The sequence below is a fragment of the Alexandromys fortis genome, unplaced genomic scaffold (genome assembly GCF_014885135.2).
Source record: "Alexandromys fortis isolate MF-2015 unplaced genomic scaffold, M_Fortis_MF-2015_v1.1 scaffold_18, whole genome shotgun sequence".
Classification (NCBI taxonomy): domain Eukaryota; kingdom Metazoa; phylum Chordata; class Mammalia; order Rodentia; family Cricetidae; genus Alexandromys; species Alexandromys fortis.
In genome coordinates this window covers 7,153,034-7,166,516 of record NW_026067897.1, presented here as the reverse complement: position 1 = coordinate 7,166,516, position 13,483 = coordinate 7,153,034, and the positions used below count along the sequence as shown (strand labels likewise).

Here is a 13,483-nt window from a genome sequence, read left to right as displayed (position 1 = left end):
TCTGGGACTTTATCAAATTTAATAAGTGTGGGGTTTTGAAATCCATCTTTTGTTTTTTAAACTACTTAGAGCTTGAGGCTCCCTAGAAATACAATTTTTTTTTAAAAAAAAAAAAACGTCTTTGCTGATGCGAGGATCGCTTTCTGTGTTGTGTGTGTAACAAACGCTGGCTAATGTAAGGAAGTCCTGGGTCCAGAGTGGAGATTAAACGGAGCACTACGTGTTCACTCCGGCTGAGGAAGGGAGGGGTATTGGGGTGGCGATAACCCTAGAATTTTATTTTGCTCAGAGGGTACTCATGTGTTCTGATATAACATTCAAATACTACTAATGTTTTTCAGTAGCAGTTGGAAAGTGAGCTTTAGTTATTGGTTAGATACACACACACACACACACACACACACACACACACACACAATTTCAAAGACCTAACTCTTTGAGCCTGGCGATGTCCTCAGTGGTAGCACGCCTGCCACTGGGTTCAGTTGCTAGCACTCGGGAAAATAAGGACCAGTTGTGACCATCCCTTCAAACTGTTTAGCATCAAAAAAAAAAAAAAAAACCCACAACAACAACTCAACTTGCTTGTAAACAAGAACACTGAACTGAATAAAAACTAAATAAAATTTATTTCTAGGAAGTGAATTTTTATCAAATGCTTGTCAGTAGGATGTAAGGCCCCTACTGGCACCTACTGCCATAGGAGTGTATAAAACTCCGTGCCAGAAAAATGAGGATGTGGTCATTAGGTTGTAATTTTTTCCTTCAGTTAAAAAAAAGGGTGACTGTGCCTTTTTAGCATAGTAACATCTTAGTTCTTCATCATGGATTGGTACATTAGCGGGGGCTACAAGCAGCACTCTGCAGTGTTCAAAGTTTTACATTCAATTGAGTTTTAACGGGTGAGCACTTTGCTGAAGGTTGTCAGTTATAAGTTTTTTGTTGTCAGACATTAATTAGGAGTACCACCTAATGAAAATTGGCCAACACACACCTACCTACCTAGCCTTTACCACAAGGACTCGTGGAAGGAGAAGGTTTGGGGCGCGTGGGAACCACACTGAACGTGAACACTAAGTGGTGTCACTTTGAATTCTAGTAATAAGAAGCCGGACTCAGAAGCAAGTGCTTTGAAGAAAAAGGTCAACAAAGGAAAAACAGAAGGTTCTGAAAACTCAGACTTGGACAAAACACCCCCACCGTCCCCTGCCCCTGAAGAGGACGAAGACCCAGGTGTTCAGGTAATGCCATTATCCCTCCTGAGCCCCGGCTGGGGAGAGGGTAACTTTAGCTGCATGGCTTTGCCGTCAGGTGTGCGCGATGTCCTTATTGTTGTTGGGAACGTTATATCCTTAGTGAAGAGAGCCAGGGTGAGCAGAAACTCAGCTCACTCCAGGGTTGCCGAGCTTTGAAATCAGTAAGATAGAAAGCTGCCTTTAATTCCATGGGTGTGTGTTTTGATGTTTATTTACGCCCTCCTAAATATTTTTAACATTGCTATTATATTACTTCAAGTGTCGTGCACGTTTAAATTTTTTCCTAAAATTTGGTTTCTTGTCAATTTTTATTTGCTGATTTCTTTCTGTGTGTGTGTGTGTGCGCACGCTCGTGTGTGCGTGTGCCCGCCTGTGTGCACACGTGCACATATGTGCACATCTATGTGGAAGCAGGAGGCCAACCTCAAGTGTCATTCTTTAGGAGACATCCACCCTGTGATCTAGAGGCAGTGTCTCTCACTGTCCTGGGGTCTGTGAAGGATGCTCGCCTTGACTGGCCAGGGAGCCCCAGAGATTTTGTGTCCACCTCCCCAGCGCTGGAATTGTAAGCGTGGGCCTCCATGCTGAGCTTTTCTGTTGTTCTAAGGGTCAGTCTTAACTCTTGGGTGGTAAGCACTTTGCTGACCGAGCTGTCTGTCTTGCCCTCATTATTTTTTTCATAATAAAAACCAAAATATACTTTGTAGCTTATCTTCTTGACGGTAGATCCAGATGAGATATATCCCTGATAGTTTCTGTGGACAAGTCAGTCACTCCCAAGAAGCAACTCTGCCCAACGGCCCAGTGTGAGGTTCTCCTGAATTCTAGGAGTAAATAGTAGGAATTTGGGTGCTTGTGTGTGAAGTTTGCTCTGTTTGTACTCAAAAGTACACCTGACAGTTAAGATTTATTTCCTACCAAGGAAATCTCCTGGAAGCATGCAAGTCTGTTCTGTTGGGATGTCTGGGAATGTGGCCCGTGCAGGTGGCATCTGAGCCAGCAGGGAGCAGCTACTGTTGAGTCCTGTAGCTATAGGCCTTAGGAGCTGGCTGGGCTTCCTCTGACGTAAGTGTGCTCCCAGGCTTTCCTGCCTGAGGTCCAAGGGTGTGTAGTATGGGGCCCTCTTACAAAGGATTTCTTTGTGATGTGTTTTTCTTGAGCAGCCCTTGTGTGTGTGATGTCATGCCCTGGCTGGACAGACAGATCTGAGAGGGTAGAAAGGTTACAGATGGTTGTGAGCCACCATGTGGGTGCGGGGGGAGTTGAACCTGGGTCCTCTGCAAGAGAAACGAGTGCTCCAAACGACTGAGCCATCTCTCCAGCCCTAATAGGTACCTCTTACAAGCTGGTTAAGAGGTTTGAAACTAAAAATTTTTAGTAAAATTCATTGCATCCCTGAGGATGTTTTGCCTTAATTTGTGCTTAATTAGGAGTTTTCTGATAGTAATATTTGGACAACATTAAGAATTATTTTCACAGGCTGGATGTGGTGGTGCACACCTTTAATCCCAGCACTGATCTCTGAGTTTGAGGCCAGCCTGGTCTGTATAGTCAGTTCCTGTACAGCCAAGGCTACAAAAGAAGACCCTGTCTCAAAACAAAACAAAAGAATCATTTCCTAAGTAAATTCCATCATGGCTTCCCAAATACAGCTGCTGTTTTTAAAAAAGCTGCATTCTGACTAAAATGGACTCTCTGGTTGGGGGTGGGATTATTTCCTTCCTCTCCTCCCCTTCCCTTCTACCCGCTTCCCACTTCTTTTCCTTTCTATATCTCAGGTACAGAAGAGAGCTTAGCCACTTAGGGCAAACTCTGTGTTTTCTGTCTAATTGTCTCAGTGTAACAGTTGTGGTCTTACCAGCAAAGTCAGGCAGCCCCCAGAGACCAGCCTTGAAGGCTGTCTTCCTGGTGGCTGACACAGGAAGTGATGCAGGCTTCTTCCTGTGATGTATCTGTGACACGCTTGCAAGGAAGGGACAGGTTGTGAATTTTCTGATTGGTTGTCAAAAGTCAGTGACATGTTAACTCTAACTCATAATCAAGGCCATAGACACACGTTCCTCTTCAGTACACATCGGTTGTCACCAAAAGTATCTTTCTAAAGCAGGTGGGAACACAGCATTCTCAGGCCGTGGGGTTTACGGTGTGTTGGGCCAGCCCTGAGAGATGTAAGCATTTTTGTTTTAGTACTGAAATGAAAATTCACTACCACCACCACCACCACCACCCCCCTACTCCTTTATCTCTTTATTCAGAGCTCCAAACCCATTAACAATTTGTATTTCTTTTCAGATGTTTTCTTTCTGTTAACAAAAACACCATTTATTTTCTGAGTGTTGAGAATGAGAGAGGTAAAGATGATGTTCATTCTCTTCATCTTGAGGTTACTGCTAGCTTGCAAATAAACAATTTGAATATGTCTGAAGTCGAACCAGAAGCTAGTTGCATGAGTTGCTTGTTTTCATCACTTTACCTTGGACAGATTTCCAAACATATGATGTATCTTACGGTAAGTAGAACTGTTAGGTCAAAGGGTTGGTGTGTTTAAACGTTGATAGAGATGACTACATTGTCCTGCGAAGGCTGTGCTCTGTTGTGTTTTGACCACGAGAGTGAAAGTATGCGTTTTGCTATCAGTCATACTGATGCTAGCTAGCTATTACTAATCTTCTAAATTTTTTCCTCTTTTCTTTTCTTTTATGGTTTTTCGAGACAGGGTTTCTCTATAACTTTGGACCCTGTCCTGGAACTAGCTCTGTAGACCAGGCTGATCTCAAACCCACAGGGATCCGCCTGCCTCTGCCTCCCAAGTGCTGGGATTAAAGGCGTGCACCACCACTGCCGGGCCAGTCCTCTAAATTTTAAGGAGCATGGTAAAAAGTTGTATTAAAGCTAGAACTGCCAGGCATGGTGGCACACACTTTTAATCCCAGCATTTGGGGGACAGAGATAGGCGGATCTCTGTGAGTTGGAGCCCAGCTTGATCTGATCATGAATTCCAGGCCAACTGTGGCTACATAGTAAGAATCTGTCTCAAAACAGACAAGCAAATAAAACCGTACTTCTCTTAGCCACTGGTTATGAATTGTGCATTCAGTGTCCATTTCTGCCCTGCCCCCTCCTCCAGTACTAGGGATTGAACCCAGGGTCTTCTGAATGGCAACCATCCCCAGCCCTGACTCTTTCTTTTCAGTCCGAAATTAAAATGCATTGGAGGGCTTTGGGAAATAACAATAATCCAATATTTGTGTAGACCTTTTTAGCCTATAGATTTCAGTTATAGAGAAAAAGAGCAGAGTGTCCCCGAGTCCCGTAGATCCACTAACCCATCTCAGTGTGGCCACTGCTCGCAATGGAGATTGGCCAGGTGAGGAACACAGTTTGCTGTTTCCTGTGTGTTCTTATTGAAGGGGCTGTTGCTGGGAGCAGCGGAGTAACATGGTCCCAGGCACTTTGTCTCCGGTTCATTACTGTGGTTGCCACAGCGATCTTGTCTCCTGGCTTTCAGGATTAAAGTCACCAGCTTTTCTTTAAGGTTGAAATAAAACAACACCGACGACAAAGGTATCCCCACTGTGCACCAGAGGTCGCTTTTTAAACTCGCTCTGTTGGGGTTCCCTTCCAGAAGAGGCGGTCCAGCAGGCAGGTGAAGCGGAAGCGATACACTGAAGACTTGGAGTTCAAGATTTCTGATGAGGAGGCAGATGATGCAGATGCTGCTGGGGGAGACTCTCCATCCAACACCTCACAGTCGGAGCAGCAGGTCGGCAGCCGGGAGTGGGTGGACCGGAAACTCTCTACCTGGAGTCTGAGCTGTCAGCACCGTGGCAGGAGTGGACATCGAGCCTTGGGAGAGTCTGCTCATGTGGGCTGATGTGCCAGGGGAAATTCCTCGTTCAGGAGTGTCTTAAAAATCCCTGCTCACTCAAATTCGTTTTTATGCAAGGCTATGATACGCAATTTGACACAATTTTGGAGAATTAATGGTCTCCGCCGAGGAAGAATTTCAGCTAGAATCTCGGGCCCTGGATTTACCTCTGGGAGCTCAGCACTGTAAACGAACTATAATAAACCGCTGAAGCTCACCTCCTGCTGCTCGGCACCGCCAGAACCGCTTTATGAAATTACTGCCTTGGAGTACCCAGCAGGGCACACTTTCTTCTCTGTGCAATGTAAATGATGGATAAAACAGTTTGTACGAAACACGGGAAGAACGTAGAATTGATTATTGTAAAGATTTTATTTATTCATTCTTTTTGCTATTACTGTGCTTTAGTTAACAGACTGGTAGCCAGTTGCAAGGTCTGTTAAATACAGCTTTGTACTTAGCTGTTAAATTCGTGGACAGTGTTTTACACCACAGAGAAGGGCTGCCTCCAGTAACAGAGTGATGGGACTATTTACCCCAGGAGTGTGGATGCAGAAGAGTCGCTCTCACCCACTGGTTACTTTTTCTTGGCAGCCAGAGAGAGTGCCCTGTGGCTTGAGGGACCCGTGTGAGTCTCTATAATTAACCACACAATCAGGAAGTTATAAACATAGCTCTTCCTTTCGCCTCTCTGTGCATTTGGGCTTTCTTGTTTTTAGTAAGTTTTCCCCACTCGTGGCTTTGGACCAAGTGATTTAAAGGGTGTGGAGGCCTGGGCGGGGGTGGGGGGGCTTCCTGCTGGCTTTTGTAGCCCAGGTCAGAGGTTTTCCGTTTGGACTGACAGATGCTGCTGTCTCTCTTGCAGGAATCTGTTGATGCAGAAGGCCCAGTGGTAGAGAAGATCATGAGCTGTCGTTCAGTGAAGAAGCAGGTGAGCACCGTGCAAAGGTGGAAACCCATGGGGTGGGACCTTCCAGGTTGTCTGCTGCCCCTGTAAGGTTCCACCGTGGTGCTGGTTACAGTGGCAGGTGCCTGAGGATCAGGAGTTCAAGGGCAGCCTTTTCTACATGTGACCATTTCTCAGAAAAAGAAAAGCTCGGTGATTCCATTATTGTAAATCGAAACTTCTGGTGTGATAGCTCAGATCCCATCTGATACACTAGCACCAATACAAGTTGGGGGCTGGGTAATTGACCTGGAATGAAATCAGAACTCCATTAAGCAATGAAATTAAGATGTATTAACCTTTATAACACTATTTGGAGAAGGCGAGAAACCCAAATACTCCAAAGAAATGTTTTAAGACTTCCATAATTACAGTCTGCCTTTTCCATAAAAAGCACTGGCGAAAAGACCGTGCTCTGGGAGCTCCCTTGGAAACGCCCCTATCAAGGTCTGTTTATTATTGGGGCAAGGATGTTTTACCTCCGATGACATTTTGCATATCTAACCAATGTATTCAAACTCTCTTTATGTCCACTGCAAAGTGGATGCCGGTCAGCAGAGGCACCTGCCAGTGGGCAGCAGGTGAACTGGTGCCGAGGGAAGTTAGGATGGAGAAGGCCGGCGCTTTTTCTCTAACCAGCGAGCGGGACGTCACCCAATTTGGGAGACGCTGAGCTGTGTCTCTAGAAAGTAGGTACTGTGGACATAGATCAGTCAGTCACGCCAACATAGTTCTCTGCATTTTTCTCAAGTTGAATGAAAGTGCACATTTCATTGTTTGATATGTACAACAAATGTGGCTTCTTTTAGTAAAGTATATGCAAAGAATAGTTTCCCAGTGGCCAGGAGGTAGAGTGGCAGAACTATGGGACTTAATATTGATTTTAATAATATCCCAAAGCTTATCAACTATCCGATGGCAGAAAATAAAACAAGCCTAGTAGACAGAGCCACCACCAGCAGCAACAGTCCCAGAGCCCATAGGCACTTCCGGAAGTGTGTCTGTTACAGTCATTACTGGGGGCTGGAGAGGTAAGCCCGCAGTTAAGCATGCTTCCTGCTCCTCCAGAGGACCCGAGTTCAGTTCCCAGCACTGTTGTTGAGTGCGTCACAGTCACGTGTGACTCTAACTCCAGGTGAGACTCAGTGCCCTCTTCCTGCCCCAGTGGGCACCCGTAGCCATGTGCACACACATAGACACGTAAATGAAAATAAATCTTATTTTTTTTCTGAAAAATAAGAGGTTAGCCAGGCATGGTGGCGCACACCTTTAATCCCAGCACTCGGGAGGCAGAAGCAGGAGAATCTCTGTGAGGTTAAGGCCAGCCTGGCTACAAAGCGAGTTTCAGGACAGCCAGGGCCACACAGAGAAACCCTGTCACCTGGTGTGTGTGGAGGGAAGAGGCTATTAAAATAGCCATTGTGCCAACAATGGACTTGTCTGTGCCTCCCGCTATAGTTCGCTTTTTTCTTAGGGGACTTGGGGTGTGTATTTTATCAGTTTATACACCACATGTTCATATAAAAGCACTCAGGGGCAACAAAGTCAAGATATTTTCAAATTGAGTATAAAAGTAGGCTGGGTAGGAGGCTGTTAGTGAGTTTGGGTTCGCAGCCTCTTGCCCTGGTGGATTAAATGATAAAACTAAGCCAGATTTGCCACCTGTTGAAGTAGGCACGAGTACCACTGAACTCCTTAGAAAGACTGCCTTTTTCCTGGTGACTCTAGTACTGTTCATTTGGGAGTTAGAGATCTATGCTAAAATTTAAACAGTTGGCATGCTTCAAAGAGTGGTCTCCCTCACTGAACAGAGTTGGCTTGTTTGGGTAGACAGTGTGCTATGGGATGGCAGCTTGAGTAGGCAGCATGTTGTTGGGATGGGGACACTAACTTCTGTTGCATGGCTGGTTCTTCAGCAGGCATGCTCCGCAGGTTTGGAGGTTACAGATCACAATCAGCACTGATCTTCATAGCTTTATACCTGGTGTAGGGCATGGCTTTTCTGTTTTGCCTACTTCTGAGTACCTATTTTTTTTCTCTCTGCTCACCTTTATGGACAGGCATCCGTGGGTTAGGAAGAGACAGTACCACCTTCTATGAACTTACCATACATACATACCTTATAACCTCCATGGAGCTCCCCAGAAGGCATTAGAAGGCACTTCAGATGTGTGTGAGGATGGAGCAGTCATTGCGATGGTTCTTAACCTTCCTAATGCTGTGCCCCTTTAGGACAGGTCCTCGTGTTGTGGGGACCCCCAGCCGTAAAATTACTTTCACTGGTACTTCATAGCTGGAATTTCACTGCTTGTGATACTGCTTGTAGTACAAACATCTAATGTGCATTATGTCTGATATGCAGCCGCTGTGAAAAGGTTATTACACACACACACACACACACACACACACTCACTCACTCACTCACTCACTCACTCACTCACTCACACACTCACACACTCAAAGGGTTGTGACCCACAGGTTGAGAATGACTGATTATTGACTTGGGGAATCTGAGAATGGAGAAAACTCCTGGGAGGAGTTCTCATGAAGACAGGGACTGGCTGAAGTCAGGGACAGGGGGCGGAGACTGTCTGCAGCTGTTCCTCTGTTGCTGTCTCCTAAGGATCATAAAGACCCGTTCAGAGATACTTTAAACTGCTAATGCTCTCGGCATAGGTTGCTTTAAGTTATCACTTGTAAAAACACTGGGGGACAATGTTGCGCATGGAAGCAGAAGGAGATTTGAGATTTTTTTTCCCCCCTGGATTCTAACTGTGCTTGCTGGTCTGTTTCCTATTACTTTGAATAGTGTAAGGATTGGCTGTGAGAAGAGCGTTCTCTCTCCCTCGTGTGTGTGTGTGTGTGTGTGTGTCTGTGTGTGTGTGTGTGTGTATGTGTGTGTATGTGCATGCGTGTCACTGTGCATAGCTGTCTGTTAATTCCGTGGAGACACCCTGTGAATGCCCTGAGGGTGCTACTAGCATCGTAGGGACTCAGTGGGTTTTAAAGTCAACCTCCTCCATCCTTGCAGCCTCGCAAGGCTGGAGATCCATTATGATGGAGTTCTGTAAGCTCGCCGCTTGGTGTAGCACACCCTGTTAAAGGGTGCGGCTGGGCATTTATATATTGTGTTAAACACAGTATACCCGAGACATGAACCTTGAGGTAAGTTTGAATACATGAATAGATCTTTAGATCACATAGATCTTGACTTTTCCACATTTTGTCACAGCATTTGTGTGTGCCGTCCTTCTGCAGAAAATAATTCAAGTCCTTTTGGCTCATAAGGGGAGAGGTATAGGAGCAAATTCTGAATGAACTCTATTCTAGTCCCTAAAATTCTTTTATTTTTTAAACTTACTTACATGGCATGTTTTCTCCATAAGAAGTTACTTTATAATTCCAAGGTGTTTGTCTTAATTTCCCTGAATCAAACCAAATGATAAAAAAGTAGCTTATAAAATTAAATGCAGTCCCAGCCCGAGGACCTGTCTTAAAGGGGCACAGCATTAGGAAGGCTGAGAGCCATTGCAATGACTGCTCTGTCCTCACACGGATCTGTAGCGACTGCTAATGCCTTCTGGGGAGCTGCATGGGGTTGCATAGACGGTGCTGCATCTTGAGGTGTGGACAGTCATTTCTTTTCATTTTGGATGAATAAAAGCTGAATATGTTGATTTTAAAAGCTATTCTGTAGTTTGGATCTTTCATAGGCCCGCTAGGGTAAAATCAGATGTTGATAGGTGTTGACCGCACACTAGAATGTTTAGGCTTCTTATTGGTAAGAAGCAGTTTAAAATGTAGGTTTAATTGAAATTGATGAACATTGTGAAGGAGTTCTAGTTAGATAATAGTCTTTAATCGTGGTTAGAGCATTGTAGATGGAGACCAACCCTAGTGCCTTTGTAAGATGCCCGTCGTCCTCCACGCTTGCATCCCATGTTTCTACTCATCTTCATTTTCTTCACCAATCCACGAGGCCACATGGCACCCGTGTGTGGGCCTGCAGGCAGGCCGGCCGGCTTGGGGTCTCCTGCAGCAGCGTAGAAAAACTTGCTGAAACATGGATAAAAACATTTATGGCTTACATCTCTGCTTTCTCTGTGCACGCACTTGTAAGAAAGTGGCATATTCTGAATTGTGTAGCAGTCTAAACTTAAAAGCTTGGAGGGAGAGAAAGAGATGTGTAAGTCATAACGTTGACATTGTCTGGTATACCCCCTGGAGGCGTCTGCCCACTGAAACTCTTGACTTGGAGGACATGCATCGCAGTTGTAACCCACCTCCATGGGACTGGAAGTGTTAATTTTATTTGGCTGCTGTGTGCGTGAGACATCTTGTCTGAGAGATTTTAATTGTTCCACGGAGTACAACTCAAACCATGAACAGTGATACACTGGATTACACCGTAAGAACAAGGTTTACTTTTATATGGTTTCTTGTTTAGAGTTATTAACTATATGGAGAAATAAATGTCTTTTAAATATTTTAAAACATTACAAAACCCACAATGTAAAGTTGCCATGAGGCAGCCAAAAATAATACATATGGCATTCAGGAGAGCAGTTGCTAATTGGCTGCTGCCTGAGAAAATGGTACACTTGGCGTCTACTTAACACTGTGGGTTTGGCAGGCGGCCAGGTTTGGGGTCAGGTTGCTGTGAATGAAGCTGCATGTGGTTAGGGAGGAGTTAAAATGATTCATGCCGTAGAATCACAGGCACGTTGAGTGGAGCAGCGTGCATGTGCCCGAGTGCGTCAGTATCCAAGGCATGGGTGGCCAAGGCTCCCCATGTGCCCATCTCTCCAGGAAGGCCTTCTCAGGCATCGTGTCCCCGTGTGGGGGCGTGCGCCGCTGCCTTTGAAACACTCCAGTATACAGTTTTAAGTGTGTGCCTCAATTTTCTCTTGTTGCAGAAAGAATCTGGCGAGGAGGTGGAAGTTGAAGAGTTTTACGTAAAGTACAAAAACTTGTAAGTAATTTGTGGCTTCTTTGCAGCGGGGAGGGGGTCTGCTTGGACTATAGAGCTTCCTAAGAATCATGAGCATGGGACCGTCAACAAGGTTTCTGTGGCGCCCTGAAGGCTGTTTCCTGCTAACTGTGTTGTTTTGGGTGGCTTCGTAGATGTTTCTCTGGAAAACATTTACCGTGTAAAGGTTGATGAACTTCCTTATACAACCAAGAAGGTCTTTGTAGACAGAAACACCTGACGTGATACTAGATGAGAATTCTGTAGTCCCTCAGAGACCCACAGACCCACAGGGTACCACTCGGGCTTCAGTGCACCGAGCCACGGCTTCATGTGGGTTAGTTGCCATATTTGTTTAGTGGGCTTATTTTTTTTTTCTTATCTGAATGGAAAAACACAGCCGCCCTGACCATGCTGTGGTGTCTGTGTGCTCACAGTGGCCAGCCAGCTTGCTTTCTGTCATCTGAGCCACTTCTACCCAGACAAGCAGCTGAGGACAGAGATTCTCATTGGTCACTTTGAGGTCATGTGTACTCTCTGCTTTGTCCTTCTGAAGACAGACCCTGAAGCCTATGGGAATCCGCCCTGGGTTTTTAAAGAGGGGATTGGGTGCCATGTTTTCCTCCTTTTGTCCCTTGTTGGCTGGCATCGTGTAAAACGCAAGGTCACTCTTCTGAAAAGGCTGTAAGCAAAATGTTTTCTTAAGTAATAAGGTGAAGGTGTCTCTCAGTTCTATCATGGGAACCAGAGAAATGAAGTCTGGCAGTACAAAATGTTCAGTAAATGTTAGCTGTTGTCATCCTGTGTCTTCACGGTGAGTTCCCATAGGCTCAGACTGCTCACCTGACATGGTTTCCTGCGGGGTAATCCTTAAGAACAATAGGCGAAGGGGAGGTAACCTAAATAAGCTGGAGGGGGAATTCCCTTGGATGTATCAAACAGAGGGCTGAGTTTGATTGACAGGTAATTGCACCACCAGACAGGCATCAGAGACCGAGTGGCAATGGGACCCAAGTGTCGCCATCCACTCCCCTGTGGGAAGAGAAGAGCACAGGCTCTGTACCAGGTGCCGCTGCCAAGAGGGAAGAGAACTTTCAGACACTTACCACAGTGTGAGGAGTCCTGAGAGCTAGTTTTCTGTGAGATGCTTTGGAGACCATCAGGGAAGTTAAACTTCCTATAGACATTTTTCTTAGTTTGTTTTAATGCAAACTCAGATGCGTAGAAAAAATTGTAGAAGCAGTAGGAAGCATTTTGTTTTTTATTGTGACGACTGTACATCTGAAATACTTCGAGTTTGTTAAATATGGTGTTGCTTGGGGCTGGAGAGATGGCTCAGTGCTTAAGAGCATTGCCTGCTCTTCCAAAGGTCCTGAGTTCAATTCCCAGCAACCACACGGTGGCCCACAACCATCTGTAACGAGGTCTTGTGCCCTCTTCTGACTAGCTCTATACATAATAAATAAATAAATATTTAGAAAATAAATAAAAAAAATATGGTGTTGCTTGCTAAGTCAACCCATGGTTCCTTCCAGGTGGGGTGTTTGAGTTTTTAACTTAAGGATGGCCTTTCTCCTCTGCCCTGGCTAATGTACAGCCATGCGAACCTGCGGGCTCATTCGGAGAGATTTGAGTTCTTCGCCCAAGTAGTAGTGTTTATTTTGCCCTCATCACCCCAGATGGAGCTAGTGGAAGTCCCTTCCAGTTGGCTCCTCTTCCCCCTTCCCTGTCTCTGAGCACCGACGGCAGAGCGTGTTCCCGGGTCATCCTGTCTCGGCAAGTAGCAGTTGTGCAATCGGCCTTCTCCTCACAAGTTCCGGGGTTTTCACTGGATGAGAGAGTGTGCACGAGCCAAACATAGGCTGTGAGCACGCTCACTGCTGCCGGGAAGCCGCCGTCTGGAGACGTTGCTAGGATTGTGGACACACCTCAAACTCATCCATGCACATGATCTGCAGGCACACGTACCTGTTTATCATACATATGTATTTGCCTGTGCCTGTGCACTCACCTGCCTACCTAACAACAAAACAGTTCCTTTGGTTGACAGTTCCAGCACCGGCCCCCATGCCACGGAGTAGCCTCTGCCCTTTCTCCTTTCGGTGTTAGCAATCCCCCTCTTCAACCCTAAAAGCTTGGATCTTACTGTCTGTCTTTACTTTTTTTTTTTTGGCCAGCCTTAAAATATACAGGAAATGAATGAAGGATGACTGGCTGAGAATTGTGTGAGTCAGAAGCCTCTTTGTTTCTTTGTTTGCATGTTTTGTACTTAGTTGGATAGAGTAGAGGTTAAATACTTTACTCAGAATTTCCTTACGTTCCTAGGTCCCCATCATTGCATTCTTTACTTCACAGACCATGGATTTAGCAGTTTCAGGTTGTGCCTTAGCTTCCTGTGCTTATTAATTACAGTATAGATTTTAAAGCTCGGGGCTGGTGAGATG

At 45.5% G+C, this 13,483-nt stretch overlaps 1 protein-coding gene across 7 annotated transcripts in view; it reads left to right on the top strand.

Annotated features, from left to right (window-relative positions):
* Window positions 1-13,483, top strand: part of Chd7 (chromodomain helicase DNA binding protein 7) — a 175,355-nt gene that overhangs the window by 113,254 nt on the left and 48,618 nt on the right. For all 7 annotated transcript variants that reach the window (XM_050165210.1, XM_050165219.1, XM_050165184.1 and 4 more), the window contains 4 exons: window positions 1,100-1,241; window positions 4,882-5,019; window positions 5,990-6,055; window positions 10,987-11,042. In XM_050165210.1, the coding sequence (XP_050021167.1) occupies window positions 1,100-1,241; window positions 4,882-5,019; window positions 5,990-6,055; window positions 10,987-11,042 (402 nt within the window). The remainder of the gene's footprint in view (window positions 1-1,099; window positions 1,242-4,881; window positions 5,020-5,989; window positions 6,056-10,986; window positions 11,043-13,483) is intronic.